Consider the following 27,365-nt stretch of genomic DNA (forward strand, 5'->3'; position numbering starts at 1 on the left):
TAAGGAATTTGGTAGACCTAGGAATGTGTCTGCTTTTTTTGAACCACTTGTATGCCCTGAGACTTTTCCTTCAGACTCTTTTCCATGGAGGATTGGCCATCAGTTCTATATCCATGATCCTGCATCAGGTATGATGGCAAACACCTCTGATCCTGCTGCTTAGGGAGGCTAAAGCTGGTGGATCTCCTGAGTTTGGGAGTTCTGAGCTGTAGTATGACTCAAGCCAATGGAGGGTTGACACTAATTCTGGTACCAATAGGGTGAGCCACTGGGAATGGAGGGCTGCTGAAAAGGGTTTTAAACTGGTGAAGGTTAGAAAAATGGAGCTGATTAAAGCTGATCAGCATTGTGATCAACTGTGAGTGCCTACAATACGTTCATCCTGGATGATATGGGGAGACTCGTCTCAAGGACAAACAAATAAACAAACAAATCTGTGGTCTTATGAATTAGTGGCTAAATAGGATTACTTAGAAAGTTATCATCTACTGCTGCTTTTTGGGGTGATTATACCTTCTTCAGAACCTCATTGGCATGGAATTTCATTGAGTACATTGGCAGCAAGAATAGGCAGGACCATGCTAGAGAATAGGGAATCTATATTCAAAGATAGGTTATCTAGACTCCCAGCCATAATAGCGTAGTGGAGAGGGCACATCACAAGAGCAATGACGTCTCATTGCCAATTATTGTGTTACTCTGGGTTTCAATTTCTCTGTAACTCAGTTTCTTTATCTGGAAAAAAAAGAGGATTACAATAGTTGCCCCACGTATCTCAAGTTAATTCAGCTCTCTGAGCCTCACTTTACCCTTCTTGTTAAATTTTTGTGTTCCTTCACTAAACATACCTCTGTCTTCCTTCTCTCCCTCCATTTCTCTCCTTTCCCTTCTTATTATGTTTCCCCCTCAGTTTTAGTATATGCCGCAAGGCCTTCTGTGGTGTAGGTGTTTGTAGTATATTATATGGATAAATGAATTCAGTCAAGGGAGGTGCTTTACTCTCACTGAGGAATAAACAGAGACCTGAAAATCAGAAAGGCACCTGCAGAGGACTCCTTGTTTCTAGTTATATGGTTATTCCCAGCGAATCATAATAACATTAGCAGAGGCTTATATTATACATTAAGCTGTATAAAATATTTTATGCACTTTAATTTTATCCTCACAACAGGCTTGGGTGGCAGATAATAATAACAATGTTAGCAGTAATAATAGATATTTGTAAGAGCTTGAAAATTTGCACATCACCTTAGACTCTGTCTTATTTAAGCTTCACAACTGCCAGGCTAGAGATGTGCTACAACTGTTATTATCTTTAATGATTAGGAAACGGATCCTCAGAGAAGTTAAGTAATTCATGGTCACATAACTATTAATAATAGTAATAACTAGCATTTATGTAGCATTTTTAGGCTTGTAAAGCACTTTACAGATATTAGCTCATTTTATCCTTACAACAACACTGAAAGGCAGGAGCTGTTATTATCCCCATTTTACAGAAGATGAAACCAAGGCAGTCAGAGCCTCAGTGCCTGACCCAGGGTTACACAGTTAGTAAGGATCTGAAGACAAATTTGAATTTAGGTCTTTCAGATTCCAGGTCTAGTAGGCCATCTACTGTGTCACCAGCTCTCTACATATCACCAGTATTGTTCCCATTATACAGATGAAGACTCCAAGGTTAAGTGCCTTGCCTTGTGTCACACAGACAATAAATGATAATGGCAGGAATTGAATCCAAGTCCAGCACCTTATCCACTAGACTAAGAGGAAATAAATGATGTTATGAATATTTAGAAAACATAATTTGATTTATAAGGAAATTTTCACAAATACTAGATCACATTAAGTGAGGAGCACCATGACTACTATGCAGGCCAGGCATACTAACCATATAGTTTCTCCCTGGATTTCAACAGAAATATCTTTTATTCAATACCAACTTCCTGCTGAGAATAATGCCATTATACCCAAGAAGAAGGCATTCCTGAGTCCCAAAGAACACATGCAAGCATTCTTCTGATATGTGAAAGTCAGCAGGCTGAGGATGCTCGCCTCAGATGTCTCCATGGACCCTTGCAATAGCCTATCACTTTTCAGAGATACTGAAGCACAGGAAAGCACACAGTTTCAGGACCCTCCAAAGGAAAGGAAGAGTAGACTGACAGAATTGGGACTTAGGGTTTCCTGGTTCCAAAGCTTAGCTTTCCCATTTTACAGTAGAAAAAACTGAGGCTAATTGAAGTAAACAAGGCAGCTACATAGGTCAGTGGATAGAGCTTTAGGATTTCAGTTCAGATATGGCCTCAGACATCTACTAGTTGTGTGACCCAGGGCAAGCCTGTCTATCTTGCATTCCTCATCTGTAAAATGGAGGTAATAGTGGCACCTACCTCTCAAAGTTGTTATGGAGATTGAATGAGATAATATTTGGAAAGCACTTTGCAAACCTTAAAGTGCCACATAAATGCTATTAATTAATTAGTTAAATTGACTTCCCATAACTCACTGAATGACAAAGGCAAAATTGGAAACCGTATCCCCAATTTCTTATCCAAAGCTCCTTCTTCTGTGCCACATTCACAGTGTTTTAGAAACATCATTATTGAAAATGACCTAAACCTGATTTTAAAAGAACGTGCTATCATCATAGGATCTCAGAGTTGAATTAACCTTTGAGGTCATTATGGGCCATCCAGTGTAACCTTTATCTGAATCAGGAATTCTCTCTTCAACATCCCTGGAAAGTGATTATTCCATCTCTAATTATTTTTATGATTATTATTGTTGTTCAGTCTTTTTCAGTCATGTCTGATTCTTCATGGTCCCATTTGGAGTTTTCTTGGCAAAGATACTGGAGTGCTTTGCCATTTCCTTCTCCAGCTCATTTTATAGATGAGGAAACTGAGGCAAGCAGGGTTAAGTAACTTGCCCAAGGTCACATAACTAGTAAATGCCTGATACTGAATTTGAATTCAGGAAGATGAGCCTTCCTAGCCTGGTGCTCTATCCATTACAATACCTGGCTGCCCACATTATTAATATTATTATGAATATATACATATATGTGTGAATATATATGTCTAAGAGCTTAGGGATCATCCATCCAACCAGTCTATCTTACAGCAGAGGAAACTGAAGCCTAGAGAAATCAAACCATTTCCCCAAGGTCCCCCAGCAAGTTAATGGTAGCCTAGAGCTCCTTCCATGACAGTTCTGCCAACTCTTAATCCTATTCATTGACAGGGAAGTCAGCAGTCCTCATGAGGCAACCCATTCCAGAAGAGTCACATGGAAAAAAATGGATGGGATGTTTGTAAATAACCTTGTGAGATAGTGAATTCCCCCATCACTGGAATTATTGAAGCAGAGAAAATAATTGGAACATCTCCCTACATACCCCTCCCTCCCTCACTCTTCTCCCATACACAGCCTGAAAAGTTCTCCCTCTGAGACCGGTAGTGAAATGATGTTTCCTGGGGAGAGATTGGATTGGTCTAATTCATTCTGTCTATTAGAAAAAAAAACAACCCAAAATGTGGTTGATTTGAATCTAATCATAAAATGGATTGAAACTGATACTAAGAAAAGTTGAAGGGCCAAGGGAACTACTGTTATTTTGGTGATTCATATTGAAGAAAAAGTGAGATAATAGAGGAAAAAAAGCACTTAGGACGTCATAATGCTATATATAATGTGCCAGGGGCCATTATTCATTCTGACATAATAATTATCGACATCATCATTACCCTCCTTATCATTGGACCCTTTCCCTTAAGCATAGATTCTTCTCCCTATCCAGGCTATGCAGCTGACCTCAAAACTGGATGACTTCCTCTCTGCCCACCCTCATCCCCAGAGCTTTATCCAGGCAAAAAAGCCTATATAACTTCTCTTTCCCCCTCCCCTACTCCTCTGCAACTGCTGATGAAATTGATCTGATACTTGCATAGATCCTGATGTCTGGAGAACAAGCATCTTATAGAGAAGGGTTGCAGGGCAGATAGTCAATAAACTTTTATGAAGTGCCTACTATGTGCCAGGGACTGTGCTAAGCACCCAGGATTCAAAGAAAGGCAAAAGACATTCCTTCCTCTTAAGGAACTCATAGTCTAATGACAGAGACAACATATGAATTGGAATAAATTGGACATAACCTCAGAGGGAAGACTCTAACTTTAGGGGGATTGGAAAAGATTTCTTACAGAATGTTGAATTTTAGCTGGGAAGTCAGAGAGTCCAAGAAGTGGAGGTGAGGAAGGAGAGTATTCGCATGGGAGACAGCCAGTGAAAATGTCTAGAGTTGGGGGATGGAGTGTCTTGTTTGGGGAACAGCAAGGAGGTCAGTGTTACTGGAGTCACACATCAACAAAAGGAAAGAGCTGGGCCACAAAGTGTGAATTTGTAGTGAAAGGACTGAGGTTCAATTTCCGCTTTGCCCCCTACTACCTACGTGACCTTGGATAAGTCATTTATCTGGGGCTCAGTTGCCTCATCTGTAGAACAGGAGATTTGGGCTACACAATTCTAGGACTAAATCTATGATCTTTTGATGACTTGCTCAAGAACGTACAAGTGGTCACTATCAAATCCAGGGTTCGAAACTGAGTCTTCTAACTCCACATAATAATAGCAATTGCAACAACATGTTATAGTGCTTTATAGTTTGCAGAACACTTCACCAAGGGTTGCTGTGAAGATTAACTGAGATCTTCTGTGAGTTGAGTATGACATGTATCCTCATTTTGCTGATGTGGGCATGGAGGCTCAGAGATGTTAAGTAATTAGTCTGTGGTCACACAGAAAGACAGTCATCACCCTTACAGGTTATACAGGTTTATAGAAGAATGTGAAAACTGTCAAAAGTCTATGCCTTGTGTGGTGGAAGGGTTGCCCTGACACAGGGAGACAGGGGAACAGCTAGCTGACCTTTCTAAGAAATTGACCCTCCCGAGAGTCTCTGAAAGCCCCTCACCCTATATCTAGAATGGAAGTAGGGTAAAGGAACCCAGTAAAACTTGGGTATTCCTAGAACTAAGGTTTCTGCAAAAAAATATTATAACAAAAGTGGGACCTTTTCCATTTCTGTTCTGGTTTCAAAACCAAGTATGGAGTGAGTGGGATCAAAATATAACGTATGGGAAATATAGGGACTTTTGAAAGTCTTAATGCAGTTTTAAGCTTTAGTAGCTACTGCTACTAAAGGAATCTGGGGAATCTGTGGGAATCTGTGGCCTCGAGGCCACATGTGTCCTTCTAGGTCCTCAAGTGTGGTCATTTGGCTGAATTTAAACTTCCCTTTTTTAGGCTATTAAAACTGCATGGAGACTTTTGGGATAATCTAGCCATAGTAATTTAGATAACTGTAATAACAATTGATGGATGATAGTATGATAATAGAGAATAGTAATTGAATAGCAAAGGCAAAATTTGAAATTATATCCCTATTCCCTGTCCAAAGGTCCTTCTGCCGTGCCATAATGACTGTGTTTAAGAAACATCATTATTGAAAATGACCCAAAGTAATTGAAATTTACTTTGCAAAGTACTTTGTATAGGCTTTTTTCATTTTATCATCACAACAACCCACTGAGGTGGGTGCTACAGGTATGTTAACCTCGATGTGTCTCAGTCTCCTCATCTATAAAATGGAGTTATGTGATTCATGGTCACACAGTAAATATTAGAGGATTTGAATCTGGGTCTCTCTTACCTTAATCAGAGTATTCTGGTCAGCATATTGCTCCACCTGATGCAGGAAGGCAGTAGGATGGTTATCCCATGGAGGGTGGTTTGTCCAATAAAGTCTGCTAAATAGCATAATATTTGGTCCTCTTGAAAAGAAGCATGAGGCGACATCTTGCCTCCCTAATAGTTCTTCCTTAATTAAAACCTTGTTATGGGTAAGAACAGCAGAGTATGCCCTCTGAAATTGTTTCATTTATAAAATGCCTTTTTTTTTCTGGCAACATGGCAGGTTGAGGGGATGAGAAACCACTTTGCTTATCTATAGATTTTATGAGTTGCTCCCCTTCAAATGGTCAGGACTTTTGCCCTTGGGATCCTGGGCTACAATGGAAACCCTGATTGTGACCCACATGTTTGGGTATGGGGATAACAACTAAAGATGCATATTGGGTGACCTCTTTCCAAGTCACTGCCCTCATCTTCATCTTGCCTAAGGCGTGATATCTTTTGACATCTCTTCTTAATGTACCATACTGTGTGTACTCTGGGCATGTCTTATATATCTGTCTTCTCTGAGCATAGTGCATACTATTTCAATGCATCACAGCAGAAGTAATAACCAAGTAACATGTGTCATGTGTGTTCTCTCTTTTGTGCCATATGTGTATACTTTGTGGGTCTTGTTTTTGTATACATGTATTCTCTAAGTGTTTACATGTCTACTTTCCACTATGTGTGTATATCTTGTGTGTGTTTATCTGGTGTGTTCTCTTGTATCTACTTTAGACTATCATATCCTAGAAGGCAGGGGTCATTTATTTCTATTATGTATTTATCATTATTCATTCATACTTTTCCCTCCCTTCTGCTGCATTTACAGATAAATCAACTCTGCGTTAACAAGAAGTTTTAGAAATTGCTGCTTGCCCTTTTAAAAACACCATCAGATGGGGGGGGTGTGTGTGTGCAACAAACATTTATTAAACCTTTAGTGTGATTCTGGTGATACAAAATTAGACACTTCAGAATAAATCTATTCTTTATATTGTATTTCTGAATGGTAACTGTTAGTTTAGGACAGAGGGAATTAGCTATGGCATCACCAGTGGGATGGAAAGAGTAGAATGCAAAGTTTTGGGTTTGGTATTTAAGATCCTTTATATTTAGGCCTTCATACATAATCATTTAACCTCATTTTTCACTACTTTCTATAAGACCCCTCTTCACTAGTCAGTCAGGGGCTGGTCTTTTTATTCTTTCTCACATCCCTCCCCTGACAACGCAAGAGATGAGTGCTATAGGTTAAGGTCATTTTGACAGTTGAGTGGAAGATGAACTGAAGTGGGGAGAGATTTGTGCCAGGCGGACCTACCAGCAGGTTGTTTCAATAGTCCAGGCATGGGATGATGAGGGCTTACACTTTTAGCAGGTTCCGATCAGTGGCATTCCAATCAGTTCCAAGTTCTTTCATCTCTACTTGGTACTATCTTTTGCATATGCCCCCTTCTCTCTTCTAACCGTGCCCTACCCTGTTAAAGGTGCAAGTTCTCATCACCTCACGCCTGGACCATTGCAATGGTCTGCCTACCAGAAGTCTCTCCCTACTCCAGTCCATCTTCCACTCAATTGTCCAAATGATCTTTGTAAAGCACAGGTCTGACCATGTTGTTCCCCCTGTTCAAACAACTCTAATGGCTCCCTCTTGCCTCTAGGATCTATCTATCTATCTATCTATCTATCTATCTATCTATCTATCTATCTGTCTGTCTGTCTGTCTGTCTGTCTGTCTATCTATCCATCTATCTGTGTGTCTATCTAGATTTTATATATATACGTATATATGTATATATACACATGTATATATGTGTATATATACATGTATGTATATATATACTTATACATACATACACACATGTTTATGCGAAATCTCTTTGGCTTGTAAAGTCCTCAGTAACCTAGCTCCTTCCTACATTTCCTGCCTCCTTGTGCCTTATTCCCTACCATATAGTCTATGATCCAGTGACTTTGCTGTTCCTTCAACAAAATACTCCATCTCCCAGTTCCAAGCATTTTCACTGGCTGTGACCCACACTTGCAACTCTCTCCTTCTTTATTCTTGCCTCCTGGTTTCCCCTGGATTCCTTAAAATTTTAGCTAATGTTTCACCTTCTATAAGAAGCTTTTATAATCCTGTTTCCATCTGTTGACTCTCTATGACTTATCCTGCATATATCTTGTTAGTACATAGTTAGACTTTAGCTAAGCCTTGACAGCAGGGACCATCTTTTGCCTCTCTTTGTTAACTCTGTGATTAGCACAGTATCTGGCACATGGTAGGTGCTTAATAAATGCTAGTTGCCTGAAAGGCTGAAATAAAATGCCAGATTGGTGCTGTACACAATGTCACAAGACAGTGTTACGTGATTTTACCTGCTTTTATGTCATCTCCTCACAGAAAATGGGGAATGTGGGACAGTTAGGTAACACAAAAGGTAGAAGGCAATTTTGCATGGAATATGGTGATATACAGTGAAAAGCTCTAATTCCCTATGTGACCCTGGACAGATCACTTCCTTTCTCTGGTCCTTTTTTTTTTTTTTTTTTAAGCAAGCACTGTCCTCATAACAGGTAGGTAATATGTCTTAATCATCTCCATTTCACACAAGAGGAAACTGAGGTTCAGTGACTCGCTCAAGGTAGGTGCTTCAAGTGCCTTCATCCTCATTTCACAGATGAGGACTCTGAGATTTGGGGTGTTTGCTCAATGTTGCTTGGCTGTTATGTGTTAGAACCTGGATTTGAACTCACATCTCCACGGACACACACCTTGGAGGATTCAGCTCATCCTGGATTCTAAGCCAGTTGTTGATTCTAAGTCTAGAGTTCTTTCCACTAGACCATACTGCTTCCCACCTTCCATTTGTTTGCCTTTAGCATAGGGCTTTGGATGTAATAGGCACTCAACAAATAAATATTTATTGAATGTAAGAATTAATTTGCTTTTAGTTTTTTAAAGTGTTCCTCCATCCATTAATTTGTTTGATGACTTCTTTTGTGGGCAAGTACTATTAAAAGGTAACATGGAAAAAGCACATTGTTTCTGGAGTCAGGAAGGACAGGGATTGGAGCTGTAATATCATTGTTATAAGGAAATCCCAGGTAAGTAAACTCTACCTACCAATGCAGGTCAGCTCTTTCTCAGAAACTTAGTCTTAGAGAACTGCAGAAGGCATTGAAAGTTTAAGTGATTTCCCTAGGGTTACACTGACAGTATGTGTCAGTGTGGCAGAATTGAACCCAGTTGTCCTGCCTTCGGGGACTATTCCCCTAAGTTGTGCTACATAAGGAGTCATGAAGACCAAGCCAGTCATGTGAAGAAAATCTTCAGAGAGGAAGGTAGGACTTGAGGCATCCTCTCAGAGCCTCAGCCTTTGCAATGTGAAAGTCAGTAGGAGCCACTAGGTAGTGCAGTGGATAGAGCACTGGCCCTGGAATCAGGAGGACCTGAGTTCAAATGTGACCTCAGACACTTACTAGCTGTGTGACCTTGGGCAAGTCACTTAACCCCAATTGCCTCAAAAAAGAAAGAAAGAAACTCTGGATTGCTTCAGGTTACCCAGATGGTTGGTGTAACCTAGAGCTCTCCAAGCCTGTCTCCTCATCTATAAAATAGGGATAATAATGACTGGAGTCTTTATCCCAAAGGGATGCTATAAAGTTCAAATGCTCCTGTATGCTATAGGAGGTGACACTCCTATAGCACTTTGCAAGCCCTGAATTGCTACCCAAAGGGCAGCCATTATCATTCTCATTTTACAGGTTCAATTTATCTTTGTTGGACAGATGGGACTTATGTGTTTGAGCAAAGCATAATGATAAGTAGAGCAAAGCCAAGGATGGGCAGCTTAGCGTTTCATCATTTACCAAGTGAAAAAGCAGCATTTGGAGTAAGTGAACATCATTATGCCATGAACATTAGATCCGGAAGGAACCTTCAACATCTAGTCCATATCCCTCATTTTACAAATGAGACAACTGAGGCTCAAAAAGGTTAATTGATTTCCTCAGGTCACACAGACAGTAAGTAGCAGAGGTGGCTTTTGAACCCAGTGCTGTTGACTCCCAAACCAGTACCTTTCTCCACTTTCCTTCTTTGCCCTTGTTCGAAGACACTGAGTAGACTGATAGACCCCTCCCTCTAAGAGGAATCCTCTTAGGAAAGAAAATTGTGGGTTTTTTTATGTGTGTGTGTTTTCTTAGCATATACTACAGCATTACTGGCCATGTCTCCAGTTTTATGTAAGTCCGATTTGGAGGGGAAAGTATGACTAAAATGTGTACTACAAACACAATATGTGTGTTCTACACAAACAATTGGTGGGGTCAGCAGGAAAAGGGGAGACAATTAGTCAAGGAAGCATTGGAGGAGCTGACGCTTCCATAGTGTTTTAAAGTTTGTAAAGCACTTGGCATACATTGCAAAATGGAAGGTTCAGATCCTTGGCTAAATCAATAAGGTGCCTCACCATTTGAACCTCCTATCAACCCTATGAGGTAGGTGGTGGTGGTTTATTGATTTCATTTTTGGTCTGGGCCTGCAATTTTATCAGAGCAGGGAACTCCCAGAGTAAAAACTCCTTTTACCACGAATGCAGATCAAAAACCTCATTGTGACCAAGCCTCCTCAAGAGTCCCACGAGACACAGAGGTTAAGGGACTTGGTCATGGTTGCCCAGTAATATGCACAGGAGGCAGGGATTGAATCTAACTTCCCCCGATTCCAGGAGTAACCCTTCCATGCTTCTCCAAGGTAGGTGCTACAGTTAGTATTATCCCCATTTTACAGACTAGGAGATTGAGGATTACAAGTAGCTAATAACAATAATAATATATTACAAATGCTTGCAAACTAATATTTAGTAACAATAAGTATGATTTTGTGAGCATTCATGTGGGGCTTTATGGTTCTCAAACTGCTGTGCATATAGAATCTCATTTGATTCTCACAATAACCTTGGGAGGTAGGTACTCATTTTACAGATGAGGAAATGGAATTTCTTACAGGCTAAGTATTTAAGGTCACAAAGCAAGGGTGACCATCAGAGGTAGGATCTGAACTCTATCTTCTTTACGTTGAATCTAGCACCCTATCCCCATACCACTTAAGTTTAAGTGTGGAAAGTGGGATTTGAACCCAGGCTTTTCCGATTCCAGGGACAACGTGCTTTTCTTTATTTTTCACTATCTCTCATGGAAGGAAGACTTCTTGGAGGAGGTTAGGACCTGAGGTGACTTCTCAAGGCCTCATCCTCAGAAGTTGAAACTGAGTGGCTTACTTCAGATCACACAGATGGTGGGTGGCAGCTGGGGCACTCAGGGAAGGGGAAGTATAGAGACGATTCCTGTTCAGGAAAGGTTTGCGTTAGATGGTTTCTGAGGTCCCTTCTCTTTCTCTTCATATAATATTCACAGTGTTCTAAAAATCTTAGTGCAGCTGTACTGAGGCATTTGGGCTACTGTTTATGAAGAGGTGAAATCTGTCTGAGGATGGAGTGAGGAAATACTCAGACTGGAGGACCCCTCACCTAGCAGAGTCCCTCAAATGCCAAATTTTAGAGTTGTAGGGGATTCCAGAGATGATCTTGTCCAACTTCCTCATTCTACAAGTAGGTAAACTATGGCAGAGGAAGGGAAGCTGTTTATGCAAGGTCACAAGGCTGGTGGTATCTTAGGCCTATGCTTTCTCAGTTCTGACTGGTAACTTCAAGTGTTCCCATTGAATTTATACAAACTCATGTCATCAAACATTTGTGACCTCAGGCAAATCATTTGTCCTCTTGACTTTTATTTCTCCATTTGAGCAATGAAATTATATCTTCCAATCTGGTGTTAGGACCATAGAATTTTCAGATCTGGAAGGGGCTCTGAAGGTTCACTAAGACCAACCCTCCCATTTTACAGACAGGGAAATTGAGGCTCAGAGAGGGAAGGGCTTTTATCCACTTGCCAGTAGGAAGTCACGCATCCTACCTCCATCTCTGCTACTAACTCCCAATCTAGGATTCTTTTTGATGATATATATACCAAGCACACAGGAAAGAACCTTTAGAGGGTGAATTTGGCACTTTGGGGGACAGAGCAACTCCATTGGTGAGAAGGAAATAGTTTTTCAAGAGATAGCACATCATAGAAAAGAGCACTGGGTTTAGAATCAGTGGAACCTGTGTTCTCATCCTAGATCCATTTATTAGATTCTAGATCTACATACACTCTGTGAGATTGTAGCCAAATTACTTGTCCTTCCAGAGCCTCACCTTCACTACCTGTAAAAATGACAGTGTTGTACTAAATTATAACTTGCAGCTCTACTTTCTGTCAGCCTATGACCTCAGCCTGGAGTCAGAAGGGAGAGGGATTGGAGCATTGATTTATTTGGTATAGGAAACTCCCCTGGCACATAGAGGATATTTGATATGCTTGTGCAAATGCTTGTTGAAAACTCGCAGGTGAGAGAGCTGCCTCTCAGTTCTTTAGTCAGCCTTCTAATTTAATAAGTTTTAGAGGAAATGTTGACCTTTCTTGGTAGAGAGATATTGGTAGACAAGGCAGCTAGGTAGCACAGTGGGTAGAGCACTGGGGCTGGAGTCAGGAAGACCTGAGTTCAAACCCTGTCTCAGACACTTTCTAGTTGTATGATCTTGGGCATGTCACTTAACCCTGTTTAGTTTCCTCATCTGTAAAAAGAGCTGGAGAAGGAAGTGATGAACTACTCCACTATCTTTACCAAGAAACCCCAAATGGGCTACAAAAGAGTCTGAAAATGATTGAACAACAACATTGATAGAGAGAAAAGTGACTTGCTCACAGAAGTGGGACTTGAAACCCAGGTTTTCCTGGTCAAGGAAAAGTATTCAAGGAAAAGTTTCTTGTGTTCCTAATTCCCACGTGGAGTTAGGCCTGAAATGCTTACCTCTGACACTAGGAGGCAGGAGTCAATTCAAATTTCAGTTCCAATCCTGACTAGCTAGCTTGAGACCTTTGGCCTTCTGCCTGTGTGAACCTCAGTTTTCTTCATCTGTAAAATGGGAACGGTAATCTTTGTGCCCTTTATCTCATAAGGTTCTTGTGAAGAAGATCCCCTGTAAACTCTCAGGGGCTATAGAAATGTGAGTTATTATTGTTAGCTTAAAAAAAAAGCGCCTGTCCTCATTTGTTCCTCTGTCTTCTTTCCTCTTCCTCCCCTCCCCTCCCTTTGCCCCTTCCAGGTTATGGCCACGCAGCCCCTGGTACGGATGCAGGCAAAGCCTTCTGCATGTTCTACGCCGTGCTGGGCATTCCACTGACCCTGGTCATGTTCCAGAGCCTGGGGGAGCGGATGAACACCTTTGTTAAATACTTGTTGAAGAGGATTAAGAAGTGCTGTGGCATGCGGAGCACTGAGGTGTCCATGGAGAACATGGTCACTGTAGGCTTCTTCTCCTGCATGGGGACCCTGTGCATTGGGGCCGCAGCCTTCTCCCAGTACGAGGAGTGGAGTTTCTTCCACGCCTATTACTACTGCTTCATTACCTTGACTACCATAGGGTTTGGGGACTACGTGGCCCTGCAGACCAAGGGCGCCCTCCAGAAGAAGCCACTGTACGTGGCCTTCAGTTTCATGTACATCCTAGTGGGCTTAACAGTCATCGGGGCCTTCCTCAACCTGGTCGTCCTCAGGTTCTTGACCATGAACAGTGAGGACGAGCGGCGAGATGCTGAGGAACGGGCCTCGCTGGCAGGCAATCGCAACAGTATGGTCCTCCACATCCAGGAGGAATCCCAGCATGGCCGGCCACGGTACAAGGCTGAGGTCACGGACCTCCAATCTGTCTGTTCATGCATGTGCTACCGATCCCAGGAGTATACCAGCCGGATGGTGTCCCACCAAAATTCCTTCAGCACCAAGCTGAACCCCCAGTACTTTCACTCCATCTCATACAAGATTGAAGAAATTTCTCCAAGCACATTAAAAAACAGTCTTTTCCCATCCCCTGTTAGCTCCATCTCCCCTGGCCTACACAGCTTTACTGATAACTACAGGCTGATGAGACGGCGGAAGTCCATTTAGGATTTTTTTAAGAAAGAAAAACAAGTCATTTGTCTTCTCTGGCTTTACCTTCCATTGGTCCATCTCTTTTGCCCTCTTTTTTTTCCTGTTCATTGTTACCTTTCCCATTCCTTGTTTCTTACTATCCTTTCTTCCTAACCTCCTAAGAGAAATGGAGTAAGACCAAAGGGGGAAGAAATAGCCAGCCCTCCACTGAGACTCAGAACTGCGCATGAAGCATGAACCCTTCCCAGCAAAGTTTGCCTTACATTTCTGCCCCTTCCTTTACCCCCTACCCTTTCACTTTCCTCAACCCTTTTCCTGTCCCCCTACCAGAATGTGAGGTGACACGAGGTGGAGCTGAGTGGGTACCAAAATCCAAAGATGCACACCAAGCTTAGAGAGCCTTTTGGCACCTCGGGGTGCCTCTGATCTAAGTCATTGCTTCTTTTTCCTCATCAAGGAGCAGGTCACTGCAAATGTGTGTGCATGCGTGTGGGTGCGCACATGGGGCGAGTGTGCAGTGTGTGTGCAGTTAGTTCCACAAAACAAAACAAAAAACCACAAACATCAGGTATTAATTTTTTCCCTTCAGAAGATAGTATTAAAAGGCCCGTTTTCAACTTTCTGACTGCTTCCACGTGGAAAGAAAGAAGGGCAAAACAGCCAAAATGAGGTGATTTTGCCAAAATGAAGCATGTGCCATGAGCAGTCTATAGCCCAGGTGCATCATGGTCATTTCCTTCACTTCCAAGTTCTAAATTGTATTAACATTTTTTTCTTTCCAGGGGGAGATGGGTGGGGAAAAGAAAAGAAGGATCATTTTAGCTTGCCAGTTCAAAATTTTTTAAAAAGCATGCACTTTGTAAAACTGGTATGCATTATAAACACAGGGGAAAACAGCAACAAACAGTGGAACCAGTATTCAAAAGCAAATACTCTCATTAATTTATTAAATGCCATTTTATTTTTGTCATTTCCTCCAGTTCCAACAATTTACCAGGCAACTGAAATTTCAGGGAAAATGGAAAATTGTTGGAGCCACGAAATGGCAATTTTATTCTTTTTCTCTTATTTATACAATTATTATTATTAATTATTATTATTTTTGTGCAGCATCTACCTGCATGAATAGAAATTATATTTTTGGAATTCTTGAAAAAGGATGGGTATGAATAGGTGGATGTCTTTTTTCCCCCCTCAATAAACAGTGGCAGGACATTCCCTGTTTTTTTTTTTTAAATACAACAACAAAAAAATGTCTTTAAATGCTTTTGATTGGTAAATAAGGGAATACTAATGCTGGTCTCAGGAAGAATTTCAAGGGAAAGTATCTTGTGTTTTGGCCTACAGGGAATTTTCAACTCTCCTGAAGAGTTAGGCCTAAAAATGCTGGCCTGTTAGTAATGGAAGATGATAGGTACAGACTCATTGAGAAAAAAAATCATTCTGTGGTATAAACTCCATGCTTTTCCTGGCCTTCACCTGTCCATGCCCCCTCCCATCCAAAACAAAAATCCAAACTGGGTATAGTGGCTATGCCATTCTGGACTTGGGGATATTGTCTTACTTTCATGAAAAAGAAAAGGTTGTTTTGATAAATTTTGTAGCAGGACTGCCCTTTTCTAGGTTTGATTATGCATTCCAGATTTTGGGGTCAGAAAATATTGCTGCCATACCTGTGAATGACAGCTTGGTCTCAGAGCTAACTAAGCATATTTGAGTTTCCGCTTTCCAGTTTCAAAAATTCTTTTGGAATCATCTTTCTGCTCCCAAGGCCTCCAGCCCTTGCCCTCCTCCATTGCAGGCTTCTAGTATCCAAGCAATAAATTCCTTGGGTGTTATCCCAGGGTACCACATGGAGGGGAGTCCAGAAGGGGTACCCACTGAAGAGGATGTTGTACCTTGGTTTAGCACTGTAGAGATGGGGGACGTGATTGCCACTGAAACACCCCAAAGGATTTGACCCAATGAGATAAAAAACCAACTAACAACTCCCCAAATGCCACTGAACCCAAGAATTATGGTCATTGAACCAAAAGGGAAGAGGGAGAGAGATACTTCATGAGAAGTTATTGATGCTTGGGAAAATCCTTTCCCTTGGTCTCAGCATCTTCTGTAAATGGAGTTGGATGAGATAATCTTTAACATCCCTTCCTGCCCTATATCCTTGAATTATTGTTTTCCTTCAGCCTGAAAAAGTATCTCCTGCCTTAAGACAAAGAGAAGGAGAGGAGAGCTCTGCCAGCTGTCTAGCAAGCAAACTGAGCTATCTCCTTTAACCTGCCCTCTGTCTCAGGCATTTGGCTTTGGGGAAAAATACACACACACATACATACACATATGCATGTATACATATGTATTACATATATATATATATATATACACTATGTGTAATGTAATATAAATGTTTATTTGGAGGCTGACCAATTCAAGTTTCCCAAGGCTTTCCAGGGAACTAACTCAAAATAAACAAAAATCACTTCGCATGACTTCATTGGTCATGCTAAACATGGAGGGGAATTTTGAATGCATTCTATTTGATAATAACTTGTATATGAAAATTTTCTAAAAATAGGTTCTTTAAAAAAAATTATAACAGTCCTGTGTACAAGGAGTAATATTCCTATTCTGTAGATGAAGAAACTGAGGTTTGGAAAAGCCAAGTGACTCTGTGTACTAAGGTTATATGACTAAGGAGTAGCAGGTAGGGTTAGGACTTGAACTCAGGACCCAGAATGGTGGAACCTCAGGCTGTGAGGAGATCTCAAAGGTCATCTAATCCAACATGTAACTTATCGGCTATTCCCTCTACATTCCCATTCCAGCTTCTGATTGAAGACTCCCAGACTACTGAATGTTAGGTCAGGGGTCCTAGTACCCTTCCGTGGTCCTCTGAGAGGAGAATCAGCAGCCCTCTGGTAGCACCTTCAATGGAAGCCACTCATGTTTTTAATCCATCACATTAGCCAAATTACAGAATTTGAAGAGGTTGCTTGGGTGATGGGCAAGATTAAAAAAAATTAACTCTCATGCTATTGATGCATTTCTGAACTAAGGTATATGAATACTAGGGGCTAGATTTGTTTCTATTTTTTCTTCACCTTGACCCTCCATCCCTGACTCCAACTTTTGGAATGGAGTATAAGAATAAAATTGTGGTTTGATTCCATTGGAGGAAAATAAAACAAAAGCAATATATCTAATAGAAAATAGACCTTTTACCATCATGGCATTTGGTCATAAGGTAGGTATTTTGCATTAATTTTGAATTTGGCTTCTGGAAGACCTTGAGTACCACTTGGCTTTCCCCTGAGGGCCTCAAAATTGCCGCCATTTTATTCCTAGGAAATGATGACCTTGGAAAGATCAAGCCAAAGTTTGCAATGTAGAATTAGACTTTGAGCCTAAAATTACTGGTATATCCAGTAGAGATCACTGTCTTCATTAGGATGGTAGAATATTGGATCTGCTAGGAATCTTAGAAAATAGAATATTCATTCTTAAAATACGGACTATAAGAATCCAAAATAAAAGGGAACCATTAACCCTACCCCTTAGAGATGAGGGAACTTAAGACCCATGAATAATCCAAGGTCACACATAATGAGCCAGTAGCAGGATAGAATTATTTGGAACCAAAATTTATTGGCACATTTTTAAGCACCTATTACACATCACACACTACGGTAGGTTTTGGTATACAAAGACCAACATTAAATCTACTAGTATGACTTTTAGTCTGGCGTTCTTTCCATGACATCAGGCTGTTATATTCATAAAGTCTCCTACTTTTAAAAAAATTCTGATTGTCTTTTTAAAAAGTTGTCAATTTATCTCAGGTAGGAATATTTCTGGTGAATCCCAGGGAAATATAATATACCATATTTAAAGCACTAATAATAGGTTACTGTATAATGGGATGGTAGTGGTGAGAGAACCATTTTAGAGATGAATTGGGATATTCTGCTTGGATTGCATGGAATCCCCTGGTTTTGGAGACCCAATCTGGGTGTCCAAGAGAATGACAGAATGAGATATAACCATGGTATGCTATCACATGGCCCATGTTTTGTAGTAAGTCAGGGAATTGAGTGTTTGTCTCTTACAAAGATATTTGCCAAGGGTAGAGACTTGTGAGCTTTGGTCTGAATATAAGACTAGTAACTTCTGTAAGGCATAGTTCTAATTACTCTTGTCGATGAGTACGATGGTATGGATGATACAACCCAGCAGATCAATCCTGTTTGTCTTTGTAAGAGCATCATGTTAGCCATTTATTTTACCGATTCTTCGCAGCATATTTTTTAAACAGTTCTTTCTGGCTAACATTAATAATATAAATAACGTTTTCTGGAGTCATTGTTGACTGGCTGGGAAGGGAGTAGTGGTGAAAAGCTAGCCCAAGACAGGGCTTGCTTGTGGATAAGCTGCTTCATGGGGTGTGCACAGAAAAGAATGGGAGTACTGCCCACACTGTTTCTGTTGCATCGTTCATTTGTAGTAGTAGGGGTGTAGAGGCAGAAGTTAGTCTGAACATTAGGAGGTAGCAGAACATGGAAGATAGTGGTGGCAAAGTGATAGAAGAGTTGGCATTGAAATGGATGGCCCTTTTCTATTCACTTTTGCTCACAATGAACCCAACAGATAACTAGCTAGTTTTCCAAGGGCAGCTAGGTGGCACAGTGGATAGAGCACCAGATCTGAAATCAGGGAGTCCTGAGTTCAGATCCATCCTGAGACACTTACTAGCTCTGTGACCCTGGGCAAGTCATTTAACCCTGTTTGTCTCAGTTTCTTCATCTTTAAAATGAGCTAGAAAAGGAGATGGTAGACCACTCCAGTATCTTTGCCAAGATAACCTCAGCTAGGGTCATGAAGAGTCAGGCACAACTGAAATGATTGAACGAAAGGGCATATAGTAGACAAAGGCATGAATTACTTAGGGGAACATAGAATTATGAAGTATCAAAGCTGGAAGGGACCTTAGAATAAAACATTAAATCTTAGAACGTAGAATATCAGATATTGGTTCATGGAATTTAGAGTGCCAAAACTTAAAGGGGTTCTTAATTTTTTTGTGTGTGTATCATGAACCCCTTTGGCAATCCAAAATAACCTATGGATCCATTGGAATGTATATATACATACATACATACATATATATATATATACACACACATATATATATATGAACTAATGAAGAAAATGCTAAATTTTAATTAGAAGTGTAAGTATATATTAATAAATATATTTTTCCATCAAATTCACTGACTCCCAGCAATTCACCCATGGATCCTGGTCAAGAACCCTTGATCTGGTTCAACTCTCCTTTGACAGAAGAGGAAAATGAGTTCCAGAGAATGGAGGCTACTTGCCCAAGGTCACATTTTTGGTTAATGGCAGAGTTCAGAATTATGATTTTTTTCTTGGAAATATGATGGAAACCTAGTTTCAAGCATCCTTCTAGGAATCATTCCTCACTCCTTTTTTCTTTTGATAGAGCTTATGTCTTGTGGTGCTCCTCAGACTCCTGTTATACATCTCAGAGATTTATGGGGGCATGCCACATTCTAGCAGGTTTCCTAGGAACATTCTTAAGGGTTCAAGTCCTCCTCCAGTTGTCTTTTTATTTCTATTTTTCAAGGATCACAACCTCTCTATGGCTTAGAAGGTGATTTTCAGCAAGTTACATGGCCAAAACCCTAATCAGTCATGCAGTCAGACTGACATATTCTTTCACTTCTGGTCCAGTAATTCCCTATAGGATGAAAGATAATTTCAAATTCTATCCAATCCTTTAGGTGGCACTGGACTTGGGTTTCAAATCCTGCCTCTTAACTTACTGGCTGTATAATCCTGGGCAAGTCGCTTCATGTGTATCTGCCTCAGTTTCCTCATCTGGAAAATGAAGATATTCGTAGCATCACCCTCACAGAGTTGCAATGAGGATCAAATAAGAATTTATACGTAAAGCTCTGTGCAAACGTTAGAGTACTGTATAAATGCTAGCTGTCCACATCTATTTTTTCATTGACCAAACATTTACTGAGCCTTATAATTTCTCTCTCTGCCAAAGGAGGGGGCTGGACTCAACGATTCTAAGGTCTCTTCAAACTCTAATAGCTAGTCATCGTTTGGATTTCCAGTTCAGACATCTGATTGCCTATGTTCTAACTTTCTATATTCTAAAGTTGCTTTCACTGCTGACATTTTATATTCTATGATTTTTTCCCCTTATGCTGAGGGCTTTAAGACTCAGATCACTTCATAATTACCTGTCACTGTAAACAAAGACAAAGTAGGTTTTTGTTTTCCCTCTCCGTAATTAATTTAGAAGTGACGCTACCAAACCACCATCAATAAGACTTGTCCTCTGAATCATTCATCTTCATTGAATTGAGCATAGATAACAGTGAAAAATCCATCCCTGGGACAAAGAGAAGATGTGGTTCTTGCCTCTAAGCAGCTTACAGTATAGCAGGGGATATAAGACATGGGCATAGAAATATAATTAAAAAGCATGTGAGGTGTTAGGAGGATTCAGGAGAAAGCACTTTTTATACTCCTACTGAGCTGAGCTGGAGGGATGGAGAGAATTTATATAAGGGAGTAGGAGAGGTAGGGAGTCATTTAATTCTAGAATTAGAAGGAACCTTGAACCTCTTTTTTCTTCTACGTTCAGATTATCTGGTACCTTCTATGTGAAGCCTTCCCTGAATTTTTTCTCAGTTGATATTCTCTAATGGCTCTTTGGCTGATCTCTGCTTTGCCCCCAAAACAATCTATCTTATGATGATATGTGTATGTGTGCTATCCTTCTTATTTGCTCAAGCAATTGATCAACAGGCATTTAAGCAGCACCTACTATGTGCTGCATACTACATCTTAAACACTTTGAAGGCAAGAAGTAATTTTTTATCCTTGGGTCAATAGCACTGAGCATAGGGTCATGTACTTAGTTGGTGCTTTATACATACACACACACACATATATGTATACACATATATATGTATAAACACATGTATATGTATATGCATGCATACAATACTGTGTGTACATATAAATACATGTAATATATATTTACAAATGTGTGTATATAGCATTGTATTGAATTCTAATCAATGGTAAAGAATACTCCCATCATTGAAGATCTTGTGAACATAGATATGGAGGAGGGAATAATTTTCCCTGTTTGGGACTGGGGTCAATTTATGGTCCCAGAACCTGGCAAAGCTAAGTGGCCCCCAGAGAGGTCTTGAAACCATGACCTTGACTGTGACCTCATTGAACATCTAACCAGCTACAGATTACTTTATGTGACAACTACTCCTTTCTCCCACTTCTCCCAATGTCCCAACACCCTGGAAAAGTTACAGATAATTTAGTAGAAACTAAGTTTTAAGAGCAAACCATTTAGTCCTGTGCTATAAAGGAGGGTAGTGTAACCTAGTGTGATAGAAAAGGAACTTGGAGCCAGGAGAGATTTGGGTTTGAATCTTGCTTTTTTAAGCTTAGTAGCTGTGTGACCATGGGCACAACCTTTATAAGTCTCTGTCTTCCTGTCTGTAAAATGGGGATGGTAATATGTGCAATAGTGAGAACTGAATGAATTTATGTAAATTTCTTTATAAAACTTAAAGAGCTGTATAAATTTTAACTCATACTAATATTATAATGAACTATGTAGTATGCACCATCTTTCCTTCCCTCACTATTTTCTGAAGGCAGCTAGATGATGGGATATATTGAGTGCTGGTCAGGAAAATCTGAGTTTGAATGCTACACCTCAGGCAAGCATTGAACCAGCTGTGTAAGGCTGGCAGTGGTTAAATGATTTAGGTAAGGCCAGTTCCCTCATCTGTAAAATATGGACAATGACAGCCTCTACCTCACAGGGTTATTGTGAGGATCAAATGAGAGAATGTCCACATGTGGTGCTTTGCAAACCTTGAAGCACTATATGAATACTAGTCATTAAATATATATATTAATTATATATTAACATTGCCAATTCTATTCAATCCAATCCTTTTCCAGTGGTTAGGTCACCTGGAAACTGAGATTCCCCTGGCATAATCACTGATAGCATGACAGTGTAGTTAGAGGAAAGAGCATTGAACTTAATGTCTGGACTAGCACTTGAGTAAGGTCACAAAGCCAGCAGACACCAGAAGATCAGAGGTTCTAGTTATTTAACCTAGTTGAGTCTTAATTCCTTCTTCTTAAAAAATGGAAGTAATAATATTACCAGCACCACCTACTTCTCAGGGTTCTTGTGAGGATGCACTTTATAAACTATCCTGCTCTTTATAAATGTAAGCTACTTATAATTATTATCATGTCATCATCATATGATTAATATTTGCAACTGTTGCAAACAGTGATGGGATTTTTGTGTCTTTTCTGCTGGAATCTGAATTGCAAACACCCTCGGATTTATCATCTCTGGTAATTTGTAGGCTAGGGATATCCACTGGGTTTATAATTTCTGTAGAGGTAGGGGTTCTGGAGAAGGGAAGGAATGTGGACATTGCAATTGCCATGAGATCTACTCATTCAAAGCTACCCATTAAAACTCCATCCATAAAACAGGGGAAATAGACCAATTAATCTAGGTTCATCAGACAGTTAGTTGTCGTAGTGTCTGACATCCATTTCAAGAGCTTCTGGACACCAACCAAGAGACCTGAAGATAAGACCCAGGCAGGTAATTTTTCTTTTCCTCATACATATCTGAAAGTAGCTGTTACTGGGAAAATAAAATGATATCATTAGCAGCTAAAAGTTACCGAGCATAATGAACTCCCCCAAAGCTGCTAAATGATTTTATGTTGAGGCCAGGGGGCAAATTATATTGGGGGAGAAGGGAATCACCCTTACTTGAAGTGTCTCGCCTCATTTTACTTTGCATGATATTCTTTTTCATAATAGGACCTAATTAGGAAATCCATTAAGGGTACCAGTAGAGGAAATCAAAGAAAAGAAATATATTGGAATGTGCCCAGGACATTAAGGCATTGGGCTTGGAAATGTGTGTGCTAATGAGAAGCCACAATTAGGTTTGAGGGAAACCTGTAATATTCCAGCTACTCTGAGACCCCTAGGACCTAGTGGGAAGATCATTGGTTTTAGAGGCAGAAGACCTGAGTTTGAATTCTGTCTCTACTGTTAACTTCTTATCTGACCTTTGGTAAATTGCTTCCCCATTTGGGAATATCAGAAAGTAGCTCCCCTCATTTTATAGAGATCAAAAGGGATTCACTGAAAGAATATATACTTCTTTTTAAAGAAGTGGTAGGAATTAGACATGGTTAGTTTGGATCTCAAAAGGCAGACTCAAGAACAGAGAACAGAAGTTAGAAAGACCCCAATTTTGTCTTGATGTCAGGAGAGATTTCCTCGCAATTAGAAATCCTTAATAATAGATTCTTTGGGAAATAGTGACCTCCTAGGAGGTCTTCAAGCAAAGATTATAGGTTGTCCAGGGGAATTCTTACTCAGGTAAAGATTTGGACTACCTGAATACTGAAAATTCCTTTCAACTGGGAAGTTCTGTGATTCTATATTCCTAACTCCTCCACCCCATGTAAGCTCCTTGGGATCTAGCTGGAGTAGGTCCTCAAGGGCAAGGACTATTTTTCTCTTTTCTTTGTATCTCCAGTGTTCAGCCTAGTGCCTTGCACATAGTAGGTGCTTCATATATGTTTATTGGATGAGGATGGTATTAGAAACTCACAGTGGAAAGAATACCAGATATGGAATCAGAAGATCGGGGTTTTAGTCTTTGCTCCATTAATTAACAAATATGTGATCTTGAACAAGTACTTTAACCTTTATGAACCTCATTATGCCCATTTAAAAAAGGGTAAGCTAATATTGTACTTTGTGTGGTGCTGTTTAAATGGGAATTTGTGATATTATCAGGAGTATAGTAAAGGATTCCTCCAGAGCAGGGGTTAATTTTTTTGCACATCATGTACATCTCTGGTGAAATCTATGGATCTCTCCTCAGAATATTTTTAGAATGTATAAAATTCACTTGATAGGTTTATGAAGGAAATTGTTTGTATTCAAATACACTTATCAAAATACTTTAAAAGACGAAGTTCACAGACTCTAGGTCTAAAGGTATGTAGAAATATTGAAGTAGTGAGTTCCTACCATGGACAGTGTCTTGTACTGTGGGGATACAGGTTTAGTGGCCATCAACCCAAAGAGAGTGATCCATGAACACTGCCAGTATGAATAACCCAATCCCCAGAGTGAGTGGGTTAGTTAACATTGTCTCATTGGGCCATGTGGATTGTCAGCACATGAAATGAATAAGTTTTAGCTTTCACTGCACAGGGAATTAAAGAGTTAGAGATTATGGTAGGCTTTGCTTTATGTAAAACCAGATATATGGGGGAAATGGTTAGGGAACTGAGTGGTTCATTTTAATGTGTTGGGAGATTGTTACAGAAGATGGGGTGGGATAGTGAAAAACCGGAACAACAACAACTCTATATTGAGCTCTGGGTCCAGATCTTTCACTAATATATTGCATGACCTTTGGCAATTCACTGGATCCTTGTGAGTCTCACTTTCCTCATCTGAAAAAGAGGAGTGTTGAATCATATCAGGTTCCCCAAGGTACTTTCCAACTCCACAGTTCTATGAATCTATTTAAAGGAGTCCTATGGTACTTAGTTAAGCAAATATACTTTTAGTAAAGTGAACAATTAATTTGTATTATTTTCTTTAGACAGCTAGGTGGCACTATGGATTGTGTGGGACTTGGAGGCAGGAAGCCTCCAGTCTGAATCTTGCCTCAGACATTTGCTAGCTGTGTGACCCTGGGCAAGTCACTTAACATATGTTTGCCTCAGTTTCAGTGTCTATAAAATGGGGGTAAAGATAGCACCTACCTCACAGGGTTGTCGTGAGGCTTAAACAAGTTAAATTTATGTAAAGTGCTTTGCAAATCTAGAAGTGTTTTTTTATAAATTCTGGCTGTTGTGGTTAGGGTTATTATCGTTACTATTAAAAGCTTTTAATATAAGGGGCTACAGTGAGCAGGAGGACTCCTGAATCATTTCCACTTATAACTAGATTTTTATATGGTGAGTTTCTGTAAAGTAGGTGGAAACTGCACAATTTTGTTTGATGTGAATTTTCTAGGGTAGATGGGATTCTATTTTCTTTCCTAACCCCAAGGACAGAAGTCCTCTGAATCAGAGTGCATCAGGCACTAGGGCACATGATTTAAGTTGATTATCTATGATATGAGGTAGACAGGGATAACTAATAGGCTGGTATCTGATAAATGTGGAAGCGAGACCAGCTAATATCCCCACAAGGGAAGAAAAATGAGGCAAATTACCTCATTTGAAATGCAAACACAAATGTTTTCTAATAGTTGCTTTGGTTACAGGTCACTGGTAACCCTTAATAAATTAAACTATTTGGTTTGATAGCATACTTATGAAATGCAAACATAGATTATCTAATGCAATATGAAAGAATAGATGCATGTTGTACTGGAGGCAACCTTGTGTGCCTGAGAAATACAACTAGGTACAGTTAAACCCTGAAACTTGATATGACTTGATTAGCCTGTAAGATGATTGCTAGTTCTATTTCTAGACCATAGAGCACCATCGTGTCCTAAAAAGGTACTCAATGTATATTGAAATTTTACAAGTGTTTTGGACTCTGTAAGATCTAATATTTTATACTAGCAAGCATCAGTTAGCACACTTATCCATCCATCCATCCATCCATCCATTTATCTAGCATTCATTTTAGTATTTTCCTCTGCACAATAATTTGCTTGAAGTAGGGCACAAACAAACAGATTGTGTTGGAGACAAAGAGATCCAGGAAAAGCGTTGCTATCTTTACTATATGACAAGCTTTTAGAAGACGGGCAGGGACCAAGTATTACCTTGAATTATATTTATCTATGTATGTATTGTATCCTTCCCCACCTCTATTTCATCCCCAAAGAATGTAAGTAGTGACTCATTTTTTACTCTTTGTATTGCTAGAACTAAGCACAGTGCCTTGTACATATATGGCTAGTTCTGGGTTTGTGTAAATAATGATTCCCCTCAAGTGGTCACATTATTTGACTTTGCACTGCATATTTCCATTGGGCTGGAACCAATTACCCCATTCCACATAATTATAACTTTCAATAGTGCAAATTTGAATACATGCTGCCACTTAAGGGGATTCATTATTCACACTAATTGGGATCTAGCTGCAGTAGGTTCTTAATACATGTTTGGTGAATTGGTACACAAATAACCATATTAGAAGGCAGAATGAAAAATTTCACTGAAGCGAAGTGGTAGTATTTGAATGAGGTCTTGAATGATGAGTAAAATTTGACTATGCAGAGATGTAAACAATGGCATTCTAAGGGTGACATTGTAACATTTGTACACAAGGGTAGAGAGGCAAGAAATCTTAAATTCAGAGGAGGAAAAGTTATTTCTTCTTCCTGACTCTTTGAATACTCAAGGTGGAGTAGAGAAAATGGGAGATGAGGTTACAAGGTTGTTGGAGTCAAATTAGGGCTGGGGGCAAAGGCTTGAATGTCAGGCGAAAGAATTTGGACTCTATGCTATAAGAAGAAGTGCTCTGAAAGTTTCTTGATATGATCAGAGCTGTGCATTAAGAAGATTAATCTGGCACAGTATGCCAAATGTATTGGTGGAATGAGACTCCAAATTTTTATGCCAAGATATTAACAGTCTCAAATTTAGCTGCTTCAAAGGTTTAATAAATACATTGGACACTCACTTGGGAGAATATGTCACAGAACCGTGTTAATAGTCAGGAGATCAAATCAGAGCCCTTCTAATACCTACAATAACTTCTTTTGGATGGAACTTAAAATGGACCCAACTTTGTGTCTAATTCTATTGTTTGATGAGTAGAGCTTGTGGGTGGCTCCACTGTAGAATTCATGAGCTTAATCATTGTTCTTCTCTGCTAGAGGTAGTAACTTCTATTATAGCTATAGCTGTGACTTGTTATAGGTAAAGTGAAAAAAAGACTCCTTTGGTAGATGTTTAGTAAATTATTTCCTGAGGAAGGGGGTCAGGAATTGTGAAATGGAAATATTTATTGGGATATTTGAATAAGATCAAAATAAAATTGTGTGAGAAAGTAGCATTGTGTGATTGAAGGAGACCAGGATTAGAAGGAAGGAGACCTAGGCTGATCAGATGACAGCATTTAATAGGGAAAAATCTTGTTGGGAAAAGTTGGCAAAACTGAAATAGGCCGCCATGGGAGGTAGTGACCTAGCTCTTTCTGGATATCGTCAAGCAAAAACTAGATAATCATTGGTCATGGATATTGTCAAAAGTATTCTCATTCAGCTTTTGTTTGGAATAGGTAACCACTGAGCTCTCTTCCCAATCTGAGACTCAGAGATCATGAAGAGGAAGGATAGTATAGCACAAAAAAGGGTTATGAAATGCATTTTGTGTGTGAAAATATTTTTTACAGAGTCCCATTGTTTTCCTAGTATGATGAAATATGGGGATCCTAGGGTTAATTTAGATTGCTCCAGATGTGAAGTCTTCTGCCTTCC

At 39.8% G+C, this 27,365-nt stretch overlaps 1 protein-coding gene across 1 annotated transcript in view; it reads left to right on the forward strand.

The window, feature by feature from the left end:
* Nucleotides 1-13,795, forward strand: part of KCNK9 (potassium two pore domain channel subfamily K member 9) — a 162,872-nt gene extending 149,077 nt beyond the window's left edge. Inside the window, exon 2 of the mRNA XM_072606554.1 lies at nucleotides 12,954-13,795. Within this exon, the coding sequence (XP_072462655.1) occupies nucleotides 12,954-13,795 (842 nt within the window). The remainder of the gene's footprint in view (nucleotides 1-12,953) is intronic.
* Nucleotides 13,796-27,365: the final 13,570 nt, after the last annotated feature.

This window comes from Notamacropus eugenii, chromosome 4, assembly GCF_028372415.1.
Source record: "Notamacropus eugenii isolate mMacEug1 chromosome 4, mMacEug1.pri_v2, whole genome shotgun sequence".
Lineage (NCBI taxonomy): Eukaryota > Metazoa > Chordata > Mammalia > Diprotodontia > Macropodidae > Notamacropus > Notamacropus eugenii.